Source organism: Zonotrichia leucophrys, chromosome 12 (assembly GCF_028769735.1).
Source record: "Zonotrichia leucophrys gambelii isolate GWCS_2022_RI chromosome 12, RI_Zleu_2.0, whole genome shotgun sequence".
NCBI classification, from domain to species: Eukaryota; Metazoa; Chordata; class Aves; order Passeriformes; family Passerellidae; genus Zonotrichia; species Zonotrichia leucophrys.
In genome coordinates this window covers 5,715,061-5,736,601 of record NC_088182.1, presented here as the reverse complement: position 1 = coordinate 5,736,601, position 21,541 = coordinate 5,715,061, and the positions used below count along the sequence as shown (strand labels likewise).

The 21,541-nt window shown below is 46.1% G+C and overlaps 1 protein-coding gene across 1 annotated transcript in view; it reads right to left on the bottom strand.

Moving 5' to 3' along the window:
- Nucleotides 1-491: 491 nt before the first annotated feature.
- LRIG1 (leucine rich repeats and immunoglobulin like domains 1) overlaps nucleotides 492-21,541 on the bottom strand; it is a 93,156-nt gene continuing 72,106 nt past the window's right edge. The window contains exons 10-19 of the mRNA XM_064723697.1: nucleotides 18,048-18,119; nucleotides 16,689-16,760; nucleotides 14,493-14,656; nucleotides 12,254-12,574; nucleotides 10,275-10,556; nucleotides 8,236-8,655; nucleotides 6,870-6,992; nucleotides 6,139-6,285; nucleotides 4,726-4,998; nucleotides 492-4,518 (exon numbers count right to left, since the gene is read on the bottom strand). Of these exons, the coding sequence (XP_064579767.1) occupies nucleotides 4,286-4,518; nucleotides 4,726-4,998; nucleotides 6,139-6,285; nucleotides 6,870-6,992; nucleotides 8,236-8,655; nucleotides 10,275-10,556; nucleotides 12,254-12,574; nucleotides 14,493-14,656; nucleotides 16,689-16,760; nucleotides 18,048-18,119 (2,107 nt within the window). The 3' untranslated portion in view covers nucleotides 492-4,285. The remainder of the gene's footprint in view (nucleotides 4,519-4,725; nucleotides 4,999-6,138; nucleotides 6,286-6,869; nucleotides 6,993-8,235; nucleotides 8,656-10,274; nucleotides 10,557-12,253; nucleotides 12,575-14,492; nucleotides 14,657-16,688; nucleotides 16,761-18,047; nucleotides 18,120-21,541) is intronic.

Sequence of the window (21,541 nt, the reverse complement as noted above, 5' to 3'; positions counted from 1 at the left end):
TCAGACAGTCTGTTTTATACCCAAAGTGATAATTTCAAGGGGGAATTAATTTTAATTTTTTAAAAATTTACAGAAGCTAAGATTTTTAGTTAAAGCAGGAATTCAGGCTTATCTCCAAAGCTACCTCTGGAATTTCCACCCAGGGTGGGGTTGGGGAACACCAGAGGTGTTCACAACTGCAGCTGGGTCTGGTGCTGTCCTGGTTTTATTGCACACACACACACACACACACACACCTCCCCCCCCCATCTGTTTTGTTCTCACTGCCAAAATAGGGGGACTTACACATACTAAAACAAGCTGATATATTGGAAATGTATTTCTTACAAGTTCTGTATTGTATTTTTCCATCCAGCCCCAAATTCCACCCCATCCACATGCCAGGCTGTCAGAGCCTCACTCTGTTCCCCACAATCTCATGGCCCAATTTCAAGAGCAGGTACTTTGGCAGTTAATCTCCATTTTCATGACAGAAAGAAAGGAAAGAGATATAGCAATGGATTAGAATTTTATTTAATTTCCAACTGAAACTCCCAAAAGCTCACTCTCAACAGATCAGCTGTAATATTATAAATGAACCTTTATTAAAGACACTTCAATGCCGTTTGTTAGACACTTCAATATCTTACATGTTTTTCAATGTACAACATTGTACCAAATTCTCTAATAAATAAATAAATTTGTACACAAAAGTAATACTTCCTCTTTCACATTGCCTCTTAGAAGCAGCAAATTCACATATTTAGTGGAAGTCATAACATTAGGCAGTTAACTTTATTCAGAACCATTATTTTCAATGTTAACATGGCAAATACGCTTTTGTATCTGCACTGGTGATGACATTCCTGCCAGCAAAACGAGCCCATTGAATCATTCCCATCTCCCCCACGTCCCTGGTTCCATGAGTTGGTTCTGGAGCACTTTTCCCTTCAGCAAAGGGAAAACTCTGCTCGGTTTATAATTTTCTAACATCCATTTCCTCTGCTCTGAATAAACTTGGCACTCAACATAATTCGCCACCTGTCTCAAAGTGCAAACGTGTCAATAGTCAGGGACTGGGACAGACAGGTACTGGTGAATTATGCCTGGCTCCATGCAGGGGCAGCTGCTGCTCCCCCTGACCCCAGGTCCTTCCCTTGCAGGAGATAAGGCTGGGCTGGGTTGGTTGTGATAAACCAAGGGGCAGCTTGCAGCTTTCACTGCCTGAAACCCCCCAGGTGCAGCAGCACTGGGACAGGTCCCTCAGTGATGGAGCTAAAGTGACCATGAAGTGTTTCTGCCCTTGTCTCTGCTGCTGGTTCTGAACCACAGTCCTGGCAAAGGTGGATTCCCAGACTCGGCCTCACTGGAACTGGTATTTGAGTTGCTCCTAAGGAAAAAGGTAACAGCACCCCCCTCCCACCCATGATAAACCTGCCCCCAAGTAGTCATCACCAGAGTTAGCAACCTCATGTTAGCAGAACTCAAATCACAAAGAACTGGGAGTCCTCCATCCACAGGTACCAACAAACACCAACAGAAAGCAACCTTCCTATAAATAAAAAGCGTCATTGTGAAGTCAGAAGTGACAAAGATCTGTTTGACTGAGGTGGGCATTTCTTTATATCCCCCCCCATTAATGGATGAACTTAAAAACCATAAAAACATTTGGGACATTTCCATTTAAAAGTCTGTTCAACCATGAATCCACAGTTTTCCTTATAAAACAAGTATTTCTAACTAGCCCAGAATTGCTACACAAGGCAGCATAACTCACTTGAAGGTGATGTTTTCATATAGAGAGTTTGGCTGTTCAACTACAAAGTGTAATATTGTGATGTAGGGAAAAAAATTATTGGATGAATTAGTGATACAGCTGTCCCCTCAGGAGTACAGTTTAGTTTTGTTGTCAAAACAGCTCTATGGTTTCAAACCCCCACAGAACAGATGTGGGATTTGGGTGTGAAAATGCATTACACTGGCACAGGTTATTTATTCTGAGCTGGCAAGGCTGGATTGCTGCACACACCTCAGACAGGTAGAGCTGGGTCCCTTTGGGAGGGGAAGGGCTGTGGTGAGGGCTGTGGTGCTCAGAGTGTGCACACATGGCAGGTAAAACCTCTGTGATGACGTGTTTGAGAGGTGCACTGTTGTGAGACCACCCCTGGTTTACTGCACCAGTTATTTATTTTGGTAACAACTTCTTCCCAGTCAAAACAGCCTTTTCCTCTGGTTGTTTTGGGGCTCTGCACTGTTGAAGAGTTATTTAGTGCCTCCTGTGTGGTCCACTCTAAAGTCTCACACAGTCACAGTTCAAATACTAATTTTTATGAAGTTTTGAAAAAAATGGAATTCAAGTTCTTCCACCAACAGGAAAATATCAGGTTGCCATGTAATTGCTCACTGCTTTTTTTCTTTATAAATTTCATTTGACACAATTGAAGAGCTCTGTTATTAAATGTGTTAAGTACAATAAATTTCCAAGGGGAAGGAAATTTGTGCTAAGTAATCCAGTTGAATCACAGAAAGTCTTGAGTTGGAAGGGACAGTCACAGGATTAACTAGGTTGGAAGAGACCTTTGAGATGATCAAGTCTAACCTATGACCTAACACCACCTTATCATCTAAACCATGGCTAAGTGCCAGATCCAGTCTTTTTTTAAACACATCCAGGCACGGTGACTCCACCATCTCCCTGGGCAGCCCATTCCAATGTCCAGTCACTTTCTGTGAGGAATATTTTCCTAATGTCCACCTTAAACTTCCCCTGGCACAGTTTCAGGCTGTATCCTCTAATTCTGTCAGTGGTTGCCTGAGACAAGACCCTGACCCCCACCTGGCTCCAGCCACATTTCAGGAATTGTAGAGAGTGTTAAGCCTGAGCCTTCTTTTCTCCAGGCTGAGCACCCCCAGCTCCCTCAGGTGTTCCTCACAGGGTTTGTGTTCCAAGCCCTTCACCAGCCTTGTTGCGCTCCTCTGGACAAGCTCCAGCATCTCAACGTCCTTCCCAACCTGAGGGGCCAGAGCTGGACACAGCTCTCAAGGTGTGCCCTCACCAGTGCAGAAAACAGGGGCAGAATGAGCTCCCTGTTCAGTCAGGTCTCAACCAGTGCCCCCAGGTCCCTTTGTGAAACCTGGCACTGTCCAGCCACTCTGTGCCCAGCCTCTAACACTGCAGGGGTTGTTGTGGCCATAGTGTAGGACCCAGCACTTGGACTTGTTAAATTTTATGTTGTTGGATTTAGCCCATCTATGCAGCCTGTCCTGACCTTAAAGATGATCTTGTTCCAACCCCCTGTCATGGGCAGGGAGAGCTTTCCTTAGTCCAGGTTGCTCAGAGGTGCATCCAGCCTGAACACCTGCAGGGACGGGACATCTGCAGCTTGTCTGGCAACCTGTACCAGTGCCTCATCACCCTCACAAGGAAGAATTTCAATTTCTTCTGTATCTAACCTAAATTTCCCCTTTTTCAGTTTGAACTCATTACTCCTTGAATCGAGGGCACCAGAAGTGTGTGCAGAACCCCAGGCGGGGCCTCACCTGAGGGGAGCAGAGGAGACTCTGCTGCCCACAATGCTCTGGATGCAGGCCAGATTGGATTTCTGGGCTGTGAGCACCCACGGCCAGGGCATGTCCAGCCTCTGCTCCACCAACACCCCAAATCCCTCTCCACAGGGCTGTTCTGGTCACTTTTCCACCCAACCAGTACCTGGGATTGCCCCAACCCCAGTGCACATGGTGTAAAGGAACTTCCACTGAAAAGAGGGCAATCCCTTTGGACCAGTCTGGCTTTTAAAAGTTTTGTTTATACATTTAAGGCACCAGAATTATTTCTCTCACAAAGTTTAACAGCAACCTGATACTGAAAACAATATTGCCAAAACTGTAAAATTTCACTCAGTTTTCCATGCACTAAAGATTAAAATAGCCTCTGTAAAAGATATATATATTTTTTTAATATATATATATTTATATATGAAAACTCTTATGTACAATTGTATCAAATACTTTTTCTCTTTACACAATAATCCCTTGCATTTATGTGCTTCATATGCAAGTTGACTTTTGAACACTTCATACTTCTCAGGGAAGTTTTAAACTATGTACAATCAGATGACGCTCGAACAGGAGTTTGTTCCCCATACAAGCTTGTTTCTCATACCTCAGTTGGTTGCCTTTGCCAGGCCATCAGTTCAAGATTCGAGGTAGAAGTAAGTAGCCTATATACTCTGTGCAAAAAAAAAAAAAAAATTTAAAAAAGTAATAGTGTGTTTGTTAATTTGCACGTGGCAGTCAGTCTGTGCTCTCAGTCCAGTGACCTGTTGGGCAGCTTGGGCTCATGAGTGGAGTCGTGGGGCTGGGCTGTGCTGTGGCTGGGCAGGAGAGCCTGCTCCACCTCTGCTTCCCCCTGCAGATCCAGTAGTGCTGGGGATATTTCAGGAAGCACGTTCAGTTGCTTCAATGACCCTCCTGCAGGCGAAGCTCTCACCAAATTAAGGTTGTTAAGCTCTGAAGGCTTTGCTGCTGCTTGTGAAGAGCCTGCAAAAGCCCAAAGGAGCAGCATGGTTAGGTGACACTCGGCTGCCAAGCACTCCCACCCTCCACTGGCCCCAACCTTAACAATTCTATCCCTCTGCCCTACCCAACCCCACCAGTGCCATCCCCAGGCTGAGGGGAGCACCGGGGCAGTGCTCCAGCCCTGTGGTGGCCCTGGGATCAGAGGTGACCCGAGAAGGAAGGACGTACCGTGCGCGCCCTCCGGCCGTATCCTGTCGTGGTTGCTGGGGTACAGGGTCCCGTCTGTCTCCACCCTCCTGCCACTGGCAATGCCATTGCAGGGCTGGGCATGAAGAAGGCTGGTGCCTGCACCCCTCTTCCTCTGGTGCTCCCTGCTGCTCAGTGCATTGGGGTGGCTGCTCTCCACAGTCTTTAGGCCCTGGCAGTCCTTGGGGTAGGGGTGGACGCGCTCACTGTCGGTGCTGCCGCTGCACTCCGTGCACACCACGGGCAGCCCGTAGCCTTGGGGGAGGAAGGGAAAACCAGCAGGGTGAGAGGAGCATCTAGAAATGGTCAGCATTGAAGGACACAAATCGCAGAAGGAAAGGGCAGTTCTGTGCAATTCACTGGGGGAATCTCTCACTAAATAACATGGACACTTCATGGTCTTCGCTATTCCACACCCACCATCACTCAAGGTAGTTCCAATTAACAGCTTTAGTTAGTTAGGGATTCATTTTCACTCCAAAGTACTTGTAACTTTCTTTTTATTTAAATAAACTATGCATTTATTTCCTTTTCCTTTCTAATCAGGGTAGAAGTGCAAAGAGGAACTTTACTGTAGCTGCGTTAAAATACCAAGTTATCTTTCTTATTTTTAATATAAGAATTAAGAATTAAATAATTCTTAATTAATTAAGAATTATCTTAATTTTAATATTCTTATTTCCTGTCCTTTACAGGGAGCAGCATCAGCTTGCACTGTTATCTCAAGATATGTTATTAATGGTAGTGATATCATTAGATGAGCAGAATTCAAAGCAGCAAGGAGTTTCTAAATGCTGAAAGTTAATTTCCTTAGTGCACTCAACAACTTTCTATTATTAAACTTCACATTAGTTTCTCCTAGAGAGAAAATTTGTTTCATTGGCTGATTTTCTGTGGCTTTTACAATGCAGTGTGAGAACAGAAAGCACATCCTAAAAATAGAAAAGTATGAGTGGAACACCACAGAAATTGGCAAAGAGCAGAAGCAGGTGTAGTGCCCAAAACAACCTTTAAATTTTGAAAATAAATTTAAAAGCTGAGCTTTGAAGTCAACAGCCCTTTTAAAAGAGCATGAAAAAATTTAACACTTTCAGTTTTGAAAGTGCTCTCATCATTTAAGAATATTTGAAATCAAAATTCTCATCAGCCAGCTGCACAGAATGGCAATTGGGAGCTTTACTCTGTCTCTGACAGTTGCTCAAATTCCAACTATCCAAGCTTGAGAGAGAATCAAAGCAAGCAGGAGAAAGTAAATTTTCTATGCTTGCACCTGAGAACCATTCTGAGCTTTTTTTCTCTGAAGGTAACAATTTCTTGTGTTAATGCTGTCTGACTTGGAGGGTTTTGTGATCTGTACAAACACGAAATGCCTTCCCAGATTAATGGGTTTTGTACCTGTCTTATCTGGAACAAGCATTCCATCAGCCATGTCCTCAGTTTTCCAAGTGTCTTTGTTATAGCTGATACACAGCTTGGGCTGCCTACAACCTACAGCAGGAGCTTCAACATCTGGACACCTTCCAGCATCAGCCTGACACATCCCTGTAACAAACAAACCATCTGGGTAAAGATCACAGCCATCTGCTCATGGTTAAATGACTTGTTGGTCTTACTTATACTGGAAAAGGGAAGAAAAATAGAAATGGGGATAAAAGATAATTTTCAGCAAACATTTAACAGAGTAAATGCTGCACAATCTCACAAGGATCTTTGTTCAGAACTCTTAACTTCTCCTTCCTAATGTGCTGTGTTTAAATAGTGTAAAACCCCAACATTTAATTTCAAAGCCTGAAGGCAGGGACAGGCAATGTTAATGCATTTTCTAGTATGATTGTGGGTAACTCTGCTGCCAAAAACAGAATCCAAAATTAGCAAAAAACCAGTCCTTAGGGCCTGACTGAGCAGTTTCTGAGGCAGCCAGCTTGTAGGAACACTTACTCCTGGGAGAGGAGAGCTCTGTGAAGTCAAACACAGATCCCTGCTCTGCATAAATGCAGGAGTTACTTTATAAAGATCTCTCAGATAACTCAGAACAAACACAAACACAGAAGTACTCTGGGCTGAGATTTCTGCCTCCCCTGTCAAGTTCAGAGGCAGCACTGCAGAACAATGACAGCACAGCTCACCGTTGCTGTCCATGTGCCCGTTGGGCTGCTGGGTGTCCACGCCAATGGCCACGTCCTGGCGCTCCGAGAGGGTCCCCTGGGAGGACAAGTAGCTTGGCACATCAGGAGGCACTATAGTCTCATCTGGAGCAATGGCAGAAGGGAAAAGTCAGCTCCCAGCAGGATTTTTCAAACGAAATTCACATTTTCAATGGGGATTTGGGAGCAGATCTAGAAGCGGTTATTTTCTGTAGGTGCACTAAATATTCCCTTCCCCTCAGAAGCCCCATTCCTGATTTTTCAAAGCTTAAAGCTGTGGGAGAGAGTGCTGATAAAGGCACTTTGAGTGTTTGCATGTGGCATGGTCAGTACATAGTAGGTGGAGTAGAACTATTTATTCAGAATAAGTAAATCCTTCTCTTTCCCCTGAAATTCAGTCTGTCCTTTGACTTTTACTTCTGCCTCCTGAAGTCAGGAGTAAAAGCATCATGTAGAACAGGGTGTTTGATTCTCTTAAGCAGGAAATAAGTCTTAAGCCTCTTGGCTTTCTCCATTTTCTATCAGGCAATTTCAGTTTCCCTTTGCCACACAAAACCAAGTGAAACTCAATTATATCAGGCACAAACTCCTGGATTTTGAGGACAAAAAAAAGGAGTTATAAAAGAATCCCACTAATACATCACACTGCTAATAGGCTATCCAAGACTTCCTACCTAGCCCATGTCTTTAAAAATCCTTTTGTACTCTATCTAAAGCTAAGGAAGGCTGGAAATTCCAAGCAGGCTGGGCAAGTCTTAGGCTGGTTCTTCCTTACTTCTGTTTTGTTCAGAGGCTGCATAAGGAGGGCAGGAGATTTTATTCTCACTGCAACATCTATTTCAGCACCAAATTATCCCCTATGAGAATCAGGAGAAAGCAGTGAGTGCTAATTCTTCCTCTAAAAAGTAACAGATACCTCCATCATCGGGGGGGTATCTGTTATAGCCAACATGGAAAAAGGGATTCCAGCTTCTAAGCATAATTTTTCAAGTTTTGACTTTGAAGTCTTTGAAAATACAGATTTCCAAAAATCAAGACAGGTTCCCAGCATCACGAACATCATCCAGACTGTCTCAAAAGTTATCATCTATGGTCATGGAAAACCAAAGTAGCAAAGCAATGGCTGGAACTACAGCCAAGTGGAAAAGACCCTCCTGAAGAGCAAGCCAAGGGGAGAAATGCAGCTCTGAACATGCTTCAGCAGCAAGTGGGAGCTGCTTCCAGCCCTGGGAGCCAGGAGAAGCTGCAGTTCCAGGGGACTGTGGGGCTCCCTGCCGAGCTGGCTCAGCCTCAGTGGGATCTCTGCCAGCACAAAAGGTTAGAGGGGACCTGAGGCCACTGCAGCTACCTGTGTTGGTGACACTGTACTCCTCACTCTTCTTCCTGGTCTGGTAGATGATGCAGACCCAGACGAGGGAGGTGAGCACGATGCTGCAGACCACGGCGATGGTGATGATGCCCACGGTGGTGCGGTCCTTGCGGCAGCCCAGCGCCTGCAGGATGCTGACGTGGCTGTGCGCGCGCTCCGTGCCCAGCGTGTTGGACATCTCACACGTGTACTTCCCTGCGTCCTCCAGCACCACGTTCCTGACAATCAGCAGCTGGTTGCCCGAGGTGAAGTGGTGCCTTTCTGTCACCACCAGGGGCTGGTCACCTTTCAGCCAGGTGATGCGGGGCGGGGGGCTGCCCGTGGCTTTGCACTGGAGAGCCACGGTCTCGCCGACGGACACCACGTGGTCTTCCAGGGGATGGAGCAGGGATGGTGTCTCTGCGGGAGAACAAACACAGAAATTGATTTTTAGGGATGGTGTGTAGGAGTGATGGGGGTAGGACGGGCAGGACAGACGGAGATCAGAGATCTCTGAAGCCAGGTCATGGAACTGGTGGTTTACTGCAAAGGGCCTGGGTGCAGGGCCCTGCTGGGAGCTGCCAGCCACAGCTTGGAGCAGGCCCAAGAGAAGAGAGGGGTGGAGAGAATGAGAGGGTAAGAGAGGAAGTAAAAATGGTAAGAGAGTGAGGTTCCCATTGCAATACAATAAACTTTCTTCTGTGTTGAATATTCTGATTCTCACTTACCAATCTAGTACAATATACAAATCCTACAGCATTTACATACAGCCTATAAGAATCATTACATTACCATACTGTGTTACATTTTAAACCCTAAAAACTCCTCTTTGGACTCTTTCTGCTAAGCTGTAGGGTCTGCTCTGAGCCTTGGACCTGTCTGCAAGCAGAGGGTGTTGTTTCATCAAAAGGGGATTACCTTCAGCTGTCCATGCCATTGTTTTCCAGTTGTACAGTAACTGAGGTATCTCAAAGCCTGCTTTCATTTCAATCTCACTTATAGTTTCTATATTCTCAAAATCTTTTGCCAGACAATCATATTTATAAGGCTTTCCTGTCTCATCTTCCCCAACAATGGTGTAACAACTGTCCCTAAAATCCCTGTCAGATTTAACAGCACTGAAAGTTCCTCATGTTCCTGCAGACACAGCAAGGCATGAAGCAAGCACATGCTCAGGAATACAGCAGACACAACACACCACAACAGATCTAACAACCACAGCCAAGCTTTCACTTGCCACAACCAACTGGTGTTAGGTTTTCCCAACAAGAAACTTCTGAGGACATACACCAACAGCTGAAACATGAATTATTTCACAGAGCAAGAGAGATGAAGTGCAATTTCCTTTTGAAGTCATTTTCCCAGACAGGAAATAGGCTGGTTGGAGGGGCTTCCTTGGCACAAGAGGAGATGCAACTTACAGCTCCTTCTCTTACTTTACAGGTATTTTTCATTAGTGAACTACAGTGTGAAAGAATGAAACAAGACTAAGCAGACCATTTGACTCTGCCTCTCTTTCATCTGCAAGTGGTAAAGAGCTTGAATGGCCATCCTTTCCTGTTCCCACTTGCACTCAGCCTCCTGGAGCACTGGTGATGCCTTTTTGGGACTACCTAAAAACAGAGGCCAGACAAAATTAAGGGAATAAAAGCAGTTATATTCATTGAAGGGCCTTCAGGTTCATTTAGGGCAGATGAAGCGCATCCAGGGACTACATCCAAAAATGGATGATGGGTCACAGGTTTTCACACTTTCATCAGTTTGCATATTGGGGGTTAATCTTCCAATTACAGCTTCAGGTAATGAAGTCATTTACCCTAAGTTTGCTTCCTCCCCCATGACTTTTTGTTTCCATCTCTCTAGGCCTGAGACAGTGAAGCGTCCTTGATTCAGGCCTAGAGAGGAATTGCTTTGTCTGACCAAAATGGAAGAACAGTAACACTCTATATATGGAGTTTAGAGCCATACACTAAAAGAACTGCTGGATTACAACCACATGAAAAAATTACAAACACACAAAAGCCCAAAGGCATCCTTACCCAGCACGGTGAGGGTGGCGTTGGCCAGCACGGAGCCCGCCGAGTTCTGCGCCGTGCAGCTGTAGACGCCCATGTCCTCCACCTTGACGTCGGTGATGAAGAAGACGTCGTCGTCGGGCATGACGTGCATGCGGCGCTCGCGGGCCGCGGGGAAGTCGGTGCCGCCGTCCTTCTGCCAGGCGATCTGCGGCGCGGGGTGGCCCTCGGCCGCGCACTCCAGCCGCGCCGTCGTGCCCGTCCGGCTCGTAATGTCGTGGGGGGTTTTGATAAATGATGGCAGCACTGATAGAGGAAAAAGAAGAAAAGAGTGTGAGTGGTTCTGTGGGGAAACATCGTCTTCTGGGCGGTTCTGTTCTTCCCACAGAGGCCCTCGGCCACACACTCCAGCTGCATCGTCGTGCCTGTCCGGCTCGTGGTGTCGTGGGGAGTCTTGATAAATGATGGAAGCGCTGATAGAGGAAAAGCAAAAAAAGGCTGTGAGTGATTCTGTGGGGAAACATCATCGTCTGGGTGGTTCTGTTTTCCTTCCCACAGAGGGATTAAGGTGGCCCTCAGCCATGCACTGTGATAGTGCTCACAGGGGTCTTAGGATGAGGGAAGAGATGAGGATCTGACTCCATGTTTCAGAAGGCTTGATTTATTATTTTATGATATATATTATATTAAAACTAGACTAAAAGAATAGAAGAAAAGATTTCATGACAAGGTAAGCTAAAAATAGAAAAAGAAGAAGAATGATAAAAAAAGTTTGTGTCTCAGAGAGTCTTAGCCAGTTGACTGTGATTGGCCATTAATTAGAAACAACTAACATGGGCCAATCAAAGATTTACCTGTTGCATTCTACAACAGCAGATAATCATTGTTTACATGTTGTTCCTGAGGCTTCTCAGGAGAGAAAATCCTAAAGAAAGGATTTTTCAGAAAATATCGAGGCTACGGCACACTCCAGCCACGCCGTCGTGCCCATCCAGGTCATGATGTCGTGGGGGGTTTTGATAAATGATGGAAGCACTGATAAAAGGGAAAGCAAGAAATGAGTATGAGTGGTTCTGTGGAGAAACATAGTCTTCTGGGCGGTTCTGTTCTTCCCACAGAGGGATTAAGGTGACAGTTACCCATGGGCAGGAGGATGGCTCTGAACTGCTGGGGACTGACCCCGTGTTACTACAGAACACACCTGTCCGCAGAGTCCATGACACCCCCAACTCAGATCATTAGAGCTGGGACTAAAGCTAATTTTCTTCTGTGAAAACAATCTGTTATCTCTCCTACAGAGAACTTCCAACTGCTACTTCTCTCTTCTTTGCACCCTTTTATATTTTCGTTTTCATTGGGCAAAGAATCTACCTGAGCAGCCAAAGAGCAGCAGCTCAAGCTGCTAAGAACATGCATGCTGAAGTGCTTGGCTGGATGGCATCCAACACAAAATGGTGTGTGCTCCTCACAGGGCACTTCCCAGCATCCACTGAGATACAAACAGCTGCTGTGCAGAGGTTAAGAGCTCACCATCAGGAACAGATCCTTGGGAGCAAGGAATTGTCTCTGGAAAAATCCCTTCGCCCAGGATTTTTCTCCTGGGAAGCTGAGAAGCCTCAGAGAAAAGGGATACAATTCTTATCTCATTTGCTTCTCCTGTGTTTTGCTCGTGTGTGGAATGTGTTTGGAGATTGTTTACCCACAGGTGATTGTTCCATTGGTTTCTGGTGTGAATTGTTTTGACTCAATATCCAATCAGTGCCAAGACTGGAGAGAACCATGAGTTTTTATTATTGTCTTTTTAGAATTATGTAAGTATCCTTTCTGTATTCTTTAGTATAGCTTAGTATAGCATTCTTTAATATATTATAGCATCATAAAATAATAAGAACATGGAGTCAGATTCCTCATTCCTCCCTTCATCGGGGCGCCCCACAAATAGAGCAGAATTGTACCACAATTCAGGCTGAGGAGAAGAAGAGGAGGAAGCAGCTCCCACTCACCATTGACAGTGAGCCTGGCCTTGTTGGAGTAGGTGGAGCCGAAGTGGTTGGTGATGACGCACTGGTAGCGGCCCTCGTGCGCGAAGGTGACGTGCCGCAGGTGCAGGATGGTGGTGCACTCCATCACCTCCCCGTCCTTGGCGCGCACGTGCGCGAAGTTCTCAATCTCGGCGTTGTGCAGCATCTCATTGTCCTTCTTCCAGGCAAACACCATGGGGGAGCTGCTGCTGCTGGCTGCCAGGCAGGTGAAGCGGATGTCCTTGCCCAGCACAGCCACCGTCGTCTCAGGCTGGATGATGATCTGGGGCTTGGGGAAATCGTCTGGGAGGAAAGAGCAGCAAGAAAGAGTCAGTGCTGGGCTCTGAGGGGAGGCTGGAGCAAGCCAAGAGGTGAAATGAGAAATAAGGACTGCTCTGTAGAGCAGGTGTGCCACACACAGCCCCACTGAGTTGTTGGTTTACATGGGACTGTTGTTCCTCTGGTTCCTTCAGCAGGCTGAGATGATCACTGAGTAACCTCAGACACCAACAAGACACCCAGCTCCTTCACCAAGTGAATCTGAGAAAGATACTATGCTCTGAAGAAGATATTCAGACCATATTCAGGTTGTCCTTCTTTGTACAATCCATGCATGAAGAGCACAACTGAACTTTAAACCTCACCTCCAGACCTCTACTGGCATGAAGTAGGAAGGGAGAGGGCACTTAAAAGGCTGCAAGTGTCACTTCCAGGGAAAATCGCTCCCAAGAGGTTTTACTGAGGTGGGGTTGGTCTCTTCTCCCAGGCAAAGGCCTCAAGTTGTGCCAGAAGAGGTTTACATGAGGTAACAGGAAACCTTTCTTCCCCAAAAGGGCTGTCAGGCACCAGAATGAGCTGCCCAGGGACCAGGGAGGTGGTGGAGTCACCATCCCTGGAGGTATTTAAATCATGTGTCAATGTGGCACTCAGGGCCCTGGTTTAGTGGTGTGTTTGGCTGCAGGAAGTTAACAGTAAGTAAGTTAAAGTTAAAAGTTCTTAGAAGTCTTTTCCAGCCTAAAGGACTCCATGACTCTCAAAGCAGAAGCAGCTGTATTTGCCTGTCACCCGACCAGGGTGGAAAGCTTTGCACACTCTCTCTCTGCCCTGAAGACTGTTGGTTTTAGCAAAGATCCAAGCAGATTCATTTATTAGGTTTCTACAAATGGTGTAATTTAATATTTGACTAAGGTTTAATTAAACAGCCAGGCCTCTGGAACCAGGACTACTAGAGCCTGGAGGACTTGGCAGGCAGCAGGGAGCAAAGCTGCTTTTGCTTTGTGATGTTGCTGTGGGGATGGAGCTTTCAGGATCTCTCCTTCCAGATGAGCACAGCAGGGCTCCCTCCCAGCCTGCTCAGACAGAGGCCACCTAGGCAGAGGGTGTCACTGGGGGCTCAGGAGGGACCCTGGAACAAAGCTCCTGCTCCCTGTTCAGTGCAAGTCATGCATTCGGCTCAGTTAAATACTGTTTGCAAAAGCTCATTTTTCCTTCCAACAGCCATGTGCAGCTCCACCCAGGATCCTCACTGGTTGGCTCCACTGCATAGGGTTTGGCTCCCAAACCAGGCCTTTCTTTCCCCCAAAACCTGGATGCCTGAGCAGCACTGATTTGGCCTCTTCTGATCATTTAAATTTCTTTATGAGAAAGGTAGTAGATGTTTATGTGTGCTGGTATTAAGTAAAGCTGCTTTGAAACCATAGCTCAGGTGCAGAGTGAGCTGCAGTATTTGGGTGGGCCTTACTGGCCCCAAAGAAGCAGCTGTGATGGAGGGATTCCCCTCTGGCTTTTGTTTTTAACTCTTTGTTGTCTCCAAGAGTGAGAAGAGATGGGTAAAGAACACAAATCCACACAAGAGATCAGAATACTGCAGAAGGAAAAAAATTACAGCTGCAGGCTTGATACTATCAAACTGAGAGGACTGGGGAAGTTTCTGTGCAGCCCCATCTGGAAATGGAACAGCCCTTAGTCCCTTTTGATTTAATACTCAGGGAGCCCTGTAAGGAATACTCTGGATGCAAGCAAGGCACTGTGTGGTTTTAGTGGGAAATAAATTGTAGCCAATGACAAATTTTTTAAATGCAGGCTTGGGCTTCCTTTGATCCCACTGAATAACAAAACAAAACAGAAACCCTCTCATAATAACATGCTGGTACTCAAAGAAAATGTTTCCCAAGTGACTCCCACCCTTCACACAACCTCAAAACACGCAGGCAAGACTTACCACACACGAAACTCTCTGGCTGGATGGCAAAAATGCTCTTGCTTTTCAGTGACTCAGGATGGGCACAGGTAGCCACCACAAAGGACTGCAGCTCCTTCTCCACCAGCCACTGGGGCAGCCACTTGAGCTGGCAGTCACAGAGGAAGCTGTCACTGTTAATGTGCCTGCAGGGAAACAAAACCAACACCAGCCTGCTGTCAGTCCTGCATGGAGGGAAGGCTGGGAAACTCACAGCCCTTTCATGTTAAACACAGGTGGAAGGATCAGAAAGGACTGCAGGGATGTCCTCGAGGCACTGAAGGTGTTACAGGCATGACACAAATAGAGAAACCCCCTCCTGCACTGCAGTGACACTCTGCAGCTCCTTGTAATTATTAACCAGCCCCCAGAGTGATCCCCAGGAACACACAAGACACATCAATGAGCTCCTGCTCTGCCCCTCTGGGGTTTGAGCCCTTGGTGGGGACCAAATTCAGCACTTGGCTGCTGACCAGAGAGAGAGGGAACACCCAGCTCCCACTGAAAGGCTTTGAGTTCCCTCCATGGCAGAGCAGTCAGCAGAGAGACCCTGCCTTCCATAAGGTGACCCTGGAGTTGTATTTACTGATTAAAAGGAGCAGCAGAGGAGAAATGACCAAAGATATTTGTGCAGACCCCACAGGAACAGTACCTAGTCTGGAAAACAAAACACACAAACATTTCTCAGCATCCTGAGTTCCACCCCAATTGTAGGATTCTGTAATTCTCTGATCAATCTAGGAAAAGAGGTGTGAAAAAGGGGCAAAGAAAATGGGAGCTTTGGGATTAATGTGGGCTCTTTTTAATATTCTGGGCCAAATTATGGATCAGCATAGCTCTAAGGCCCGTGAAGAATTGTAAATTTACACAAACAGGGCTTTCATACTTTGGTCTGGTTTGTAAAACTCAATCTGATCCTTGGAATTGAATGTGAGGATGCCTCAGAGACTGGGAAATGCCCCAGAGAGAGCTCCTGCCCTGTAATCCTACAAGCTATGCAAGAGCAGGGTATCAAGAGCACAGAGAATCCCAACTCCAGCACTGCACTACACGATGTGAATCTTCTGCTAATTTTCTACCCAATACCTCAGGAAATCCTGAAGTCTGAAATGAGCAGGGAAGGTAAAGAGGGAAAATTGACTGGAGAGGGAGGGAATATAGGGATTTGATTTTTCAAAGCTGTCCACTCTGCAGTTTTAGAAAGATGTGTAGCCTCTAACATATGAAGGCATAAAACCCACCTGGGTACTTGGGACAGGTCAGGAGATCCTGACCTGGACAAGGAGCACAATGCATTCTGCATGTAAATGTCCTCTATCTGAACTTCTCCCTTTTATAAACATTCCTTCACAATATCTGGGATCTCACTATCTCTCACTAATAAGATCAATCCTTCATCTCAATTTTGTTTCAAGTGCCAGTGCAGAAGATAAAGTTTTTAATCACATAACAGACACACAGTGTTTATCTTCTTCACTCCCAGTCACTGGTATCAGGTGTCACTGCCAGCAGTGACCATCTGATTCCCATTTCCAATGTCAGGAGCAAGAACCTGTACCTGCCCAAATACCAAATAAATGATTCTGTGTTCCACAGACACTGCACTACTCTGGGACATAGCAACACACTGACAGTGGATTAAATATTTATGGGGAAGAGGAGAAAAGGAAACCAGGCAAGACTGGAAACAGTGTCTGATAACAGTGCAGAGCCCCAGGCTGGAGCACAAGCAGCAGCTCTGATAACACATCTGTATTTTTACACCAGAAGGCTGAATGACAAGTGGATGCAGTTCAAATGGTGCTTATCACTGCAGTATCAGTCCTGTGTGTGAACCCTAAACACAGGAACAGCAAGGGAGCACACAGGCCACTGGGAATTAAATCCATGGTGCTGTGAGCAGGAGAGCTGGCTAACAGGAGCAGGGCTGGACTTCCTGAATGGAGATGGATAATTGCACAGGCACAAACCTGCTGCAAGAACCTGTCCCTGTGATCTAATTTCACTCACTATTACATGCAATGACAGCTCCTGATGTGTAAAAATACCCCCCAGAGGAGGATGCAGGGGAGGGGGAAATGCCTGAGTGGCAATGTGGGTAACAGCAGTGCTGCTCTGAGGTGCAGGGCCAGGAGGATCCCTCCTGCCTGGGTGGGTGTGAGCAGGACAATCACTTACAGCTGCTTCAGGCTCCTCATCCTGGCAAAGGCATCGGCTTGGATGGAGCGGATGGCGTTGTCCCCCAGGTTCCTGCAGGCACAACCACAGGCAGGGTCAACAGAGGAGATGCCATGGCTGGGACACAGCCTCTCACACTGATTTAAGCAATGACTCCAGTAAAAGGTGGTTTGGTAGCTCCTTGTTAAGGCCTTCAGCACTTACATAGAAATGTTCCTCAAAACACCTTTGTATTATTAAAGCATTGCTGAACAATAGCCAGCCAACAAAAATTACACTTAACTGAATCACTAAGACATTCCCTACCCCATCTTCTCACTGCACTTTCTCAGTCTGAGCTACCTCCATCATCCATAGCTCAGAAATTCCTCAGCCCCCTCGATAACCAAAGATAGTCAGGAATGTGGTACCCCAGGCTAGACCTTCAGCAAACATAAAAGAAAGCAAATACATGCACTAAGCAGCATCTGAGGAATTATTTGAAAATTACTTGGAGAGGATACTGTTTGGTTTAAAAAAACATCCCAGTGTTTCCAAAGGAAGGGGTTAAAACCTTTCCTCACAACTATTGCTAATTAAAAAAATAATTTGTTCTCTGAAAAAGCACAGTGTCATATTTAGGGCTGAAGTTTACTAAGTGACATGTAGGGCAGATGAGCACTGCCTAAAGAGGACAATCTCAGGAGAGCATTAAGGACACCTTTATTTGGGAATGTACTCCCAGCCAGGCAGCCCAAACCTTTCAGTGTGCTCTCAATGGCCATAACATTTCATACAATCAACAGCCAATAAAACATGTAGAGCACAGTCACATATACTTTAACTTGTCTTAATCCAAGAAAGGAGGTTATTCATGAATCACTGCTGGAGTCATCAGCCTTGGGACACAGAAAAAAAATTACACAGAGGCAGCCAAAATTCACTTCTTACAAATGGCTCTAAGGGGGTTGTGCTGAATGGGGATGTTGAGTGGGGATGCATCAAACCCAGTTATCTGTAACACGTGGCACTGCCAGAGCCTGGTTTAGGAGGGAGTTGGGGCAAAGGAGGAGAGAGTGCTGTGCCTGCACCAGCCCCTTTTCATTGCTAACAGCCTGCAAAGCAGCAATGTGCAAGTCAAGGTGATACTCTCAAAAAATTAAGAGCATGCAAATTTCCCATATGTTCTATAACTTTGTTCCTGGCACAAAAAAAGGCCAAAGTTGAGGCGGACTTATAATGAGAAGGAAGCAGGTGGCCCCCACAAATGGACTGGCTTCTCAGTTTACAAAGACACTATTAAATTGCTAGCAGATTTCTCAAGCAGCTCCTTTTGGCAGACCCCCCTTCCCAAACTCTGAGGCATGGTGGGTTACTCACAGGTGCTCCAGAGCCTCCAACCCTGAGAACGCTTTCTTGGCCACCGACTTGATCTTGTTTCCAAACAGAGTTCTGCAGTTTCCAAACATCCAGTGCCAGATAAACAGAAAGAAAATGGGGAGAGGGGGGCAGAAAAAAAGACAAAAAAAAAAAGGAACACAATTAGTGTGGCTTTATCTGATATACACACTCAGTGTAAGTCCCAGGAAATCTGAACTGCACAGAGATTAAGAGGGCTGAAGCACACTCACTTTCCTGCTCCTGAAATGAAATCCTTTTATCTGTATTTGAATTTAATAGTGATGACAGCACAGAAGGGAATGTGCCATATCATGTAAAAAGGCAGGTTTGCTCCTGTGCTTGGGAACCAGCTTGCTGAGTAACAGAAGGTCCCCTCTGTTCTTCACAGGCTGGCTGTGGACAGGATTAAGTGCAGTGACAGCTTAACAAGGTATTGGTTTCTCCCCACAAACTTTTCATTTCTGACTTCTTCCCAGACAGGAAGAAGAGTGGTGATTTATCCCCTGGTGCTTGGCCTAGCAGCCATCAGCACTCAGAGCTGAGGGCTGCCCTGGGCTGCACACTCACACAGCAGCTGACTGCAGGCACTGCTCATTCCTCATTGTTAAATACAACACCAAGGCAACAGCATGCAACAGATCATAGCCAAGGGACAATTTCAAGGAGCAAAAGGCAGATCAGGTAATGTGCAGAGCTGAGGAATGGGTTTGTGTGCATCTGTGACCAGAGAGCATTCCTCTGAATCAGCAGTGGCATGAGGGGGCTATCATCCAGCTGGAGAGATCCCAGCCCAGCTGCCATCTCCAGAGCAACAGTTCTCCATAAATATTGACCAGGGTTTGTGCCAAATGGACAGTCCCCTCACCTGTTTTAATAAAACATCAACCAGTGTCATCAATGAGGAACTGCTTCCTTCCCCAGGCTCCCCCCAAGGTTCATCCTCCAGGTGCCTCTGTTATCACCACGTGGTGTCCAGGGCAAGCCATCCCCACACCTCAGGTGGAAAAAGGGCACATCTGGTGCTGCATTTGGTTTTGAGTTTTCATTCAAAAGCTACCCTTCAGTACGGGGTGTGAAAGCCATTTTTGCACCCCAAAAAGACTTACAGCTATGATGGCCCCACTGCTTGCTCACTGACCAGGGAAAGGAGTTCAAGATGGAGCTTGTGCAGCCATTCCACGAGCAAACACATTTCCAAGAACTTGTCAAGGCTTTCCACAAAGCACTTTTCAGATGTCAGGATAATTTGGTTATATATTGGCTCCAGGAAAGCCCAGTCTCAAATACCCCCAGCACCAAAGGATGTGTGCAGTCATGTGTGCCATCATTTGGTAAAAGGGATGCTGCATTAATGAAGGCTTTGAGAAATCCATTAGAATGATTAATACAGTAAATAATTTACTATATGTAAACTCTGGTCAAATAGCTGCATCCACACACACTGATTTCTGCAGCCATATTCCTAATAAATGTGCTTTAAGGACAAGGTAAGTATAAAATCAGGACTAAAGGAAATGGCCTCAAGCTGTGCCAGGGTTTAGATTAGATTTTAGGAAAAATTTCTTCAGAAAAAAGGGTTGTAAGCATTGAACAGACTGTCCAGCGAAAAGGCAGAGTCACCATCCTTGGAATTGTTCAAAAACATGTGGATGTGGCACTTCAGGACATGGTGATGGTGCTAGGTTAATGGTTGGACTTGATGATCCTAAAGACCTTTTCCAACTTTTATGATTCTAATGGAAGTTAGATGGGCAACTGCTGCTGGTGAAAAAAATTAAATTAAAAAAATTACGCTGAACTTGGGTTTGATAGCTGCAGACTTCTATTACTGTTCAGTGGGTTTTGGTCTTTGAAAATTGGAGATTCTGCTGATACCTGTTTAGTTATCTGTGCAGAGATAAGGAGTGCAGAGATAAGGAGTGCATCTGGGGAAGGGAATACACAGCTACAGCACTTGTGAAGGCTCACACAGCTCCATGCCTGGACATGAGAAATACCTAACACACACAACAAGTCAGGCCTCAGCAAACTCATTACTCCTTGCAACTAATTTCAATTAAGTGCCTCTACAAATCCCAGAGTTTGAACCTGGAGGCCCCCATCAAAGGGCTGTGAAGGCTGGAATGCGAAGGCAGCAGAACACAGCCACAGTTACCCATCCCACTGCTGCCTGAACCTCCTCCAGGGGCACAGCCCAGCACAAGCTCTCCTGGAGACTGCACCAGGGTAATTATATTCCAAGCACACAATTCACAGCAGCCTTTTCTCCTCCAGCCAGTTTTGCACCTGCAGGAAGATCTCGCTGAGTGAGCCATCAAAAACTGGTTACATTTAGCAGCTTGAATAATTAGGAACCTCCTTGCTCCACAGTGATTCCACCGGTGCTTTTTATGCTCCAGTGCTTCTCAACTCCCTTTCTTCAAGCAACATTTTAATTTAGGCCTGTGCCCTCCATCCTGGAGAGTTCATATATAATTCAGGGAAGGCTAAAGTGACTGGCCTCTCCATCTCTGTTTAACACCTTCATGTCAGCGAACAACCCTCTCTGTGCTAAATCCTTTCAGAGGCTAATCTGTGCCAGATCAAAGGGGAAGGGCTTTTAAGGCAATCTCCACAGAGCTGAGGTGATTATTAATTCATTGGAAGGTCTCCTCTGAAGTGCCCATTTATTTTTTGTATGCTAATGCATTTAAAGAGGCTGACGGTTTAAACACAGGTCCTAAATCACACAGTGAAATGTTTGCTGAAAGGGCTGATCTTTTATTTACAAAAAAATCCTGATACTCACTTCAGCCTTAGAAATCACCAGTTTGGGATTTATGTGCTGATAAGCTAAAAGAGTTCTGAGGAGATCCCTTTAGAAGTGATCATTCACAAGTATTTTCAAACTGTCTCAAAAATAAATAATAATAAAATAATTTCATGTTCTGAGTGCTTTTTAGTTTTACATGCTGGCTGACAGTGAACAATCCCAGCAAGCTGCTGTCCCTCAGCAGGTAATTAAACCACTCCTGCCTGCCCCAAACCAACCTGATCCACATGCTCAGAAAAGTGCTGCAATCCCCTGCACACATCCCTCAGCCAGCCTCAGAGCTGGCCTGAGTCCATGAGCAGTGACAGGCATCAGTCAACAGAGGAAATAAAGACATAAACCAAACTCCCTTAGGCTTGCACAAGCCCTCAGCGCATCCTTGGCTAACAGCAGCCCAAACCAGCCACGTTCTGGAGGTGTTCCATGTGCTGGGTGATGAACATCACACCAGGCCAGGGCATTTCACAGGGGACAGCCATAGCTGCTGTGCCCAGAGCTGCCAGCACACAACCCCACAGGCTGCCCCTGCTCCCGCTCCTTGCTGCTCCTCCTGGCCTCTGCCTGACCCCCACAGCTCATCAGGCCTCACTGCTCCTGCTTTCCAAGGCAATCCTTCTGCTGAGCTCTTTCTTTCCATGCTGTCTCCTCTGGACTTTTCACC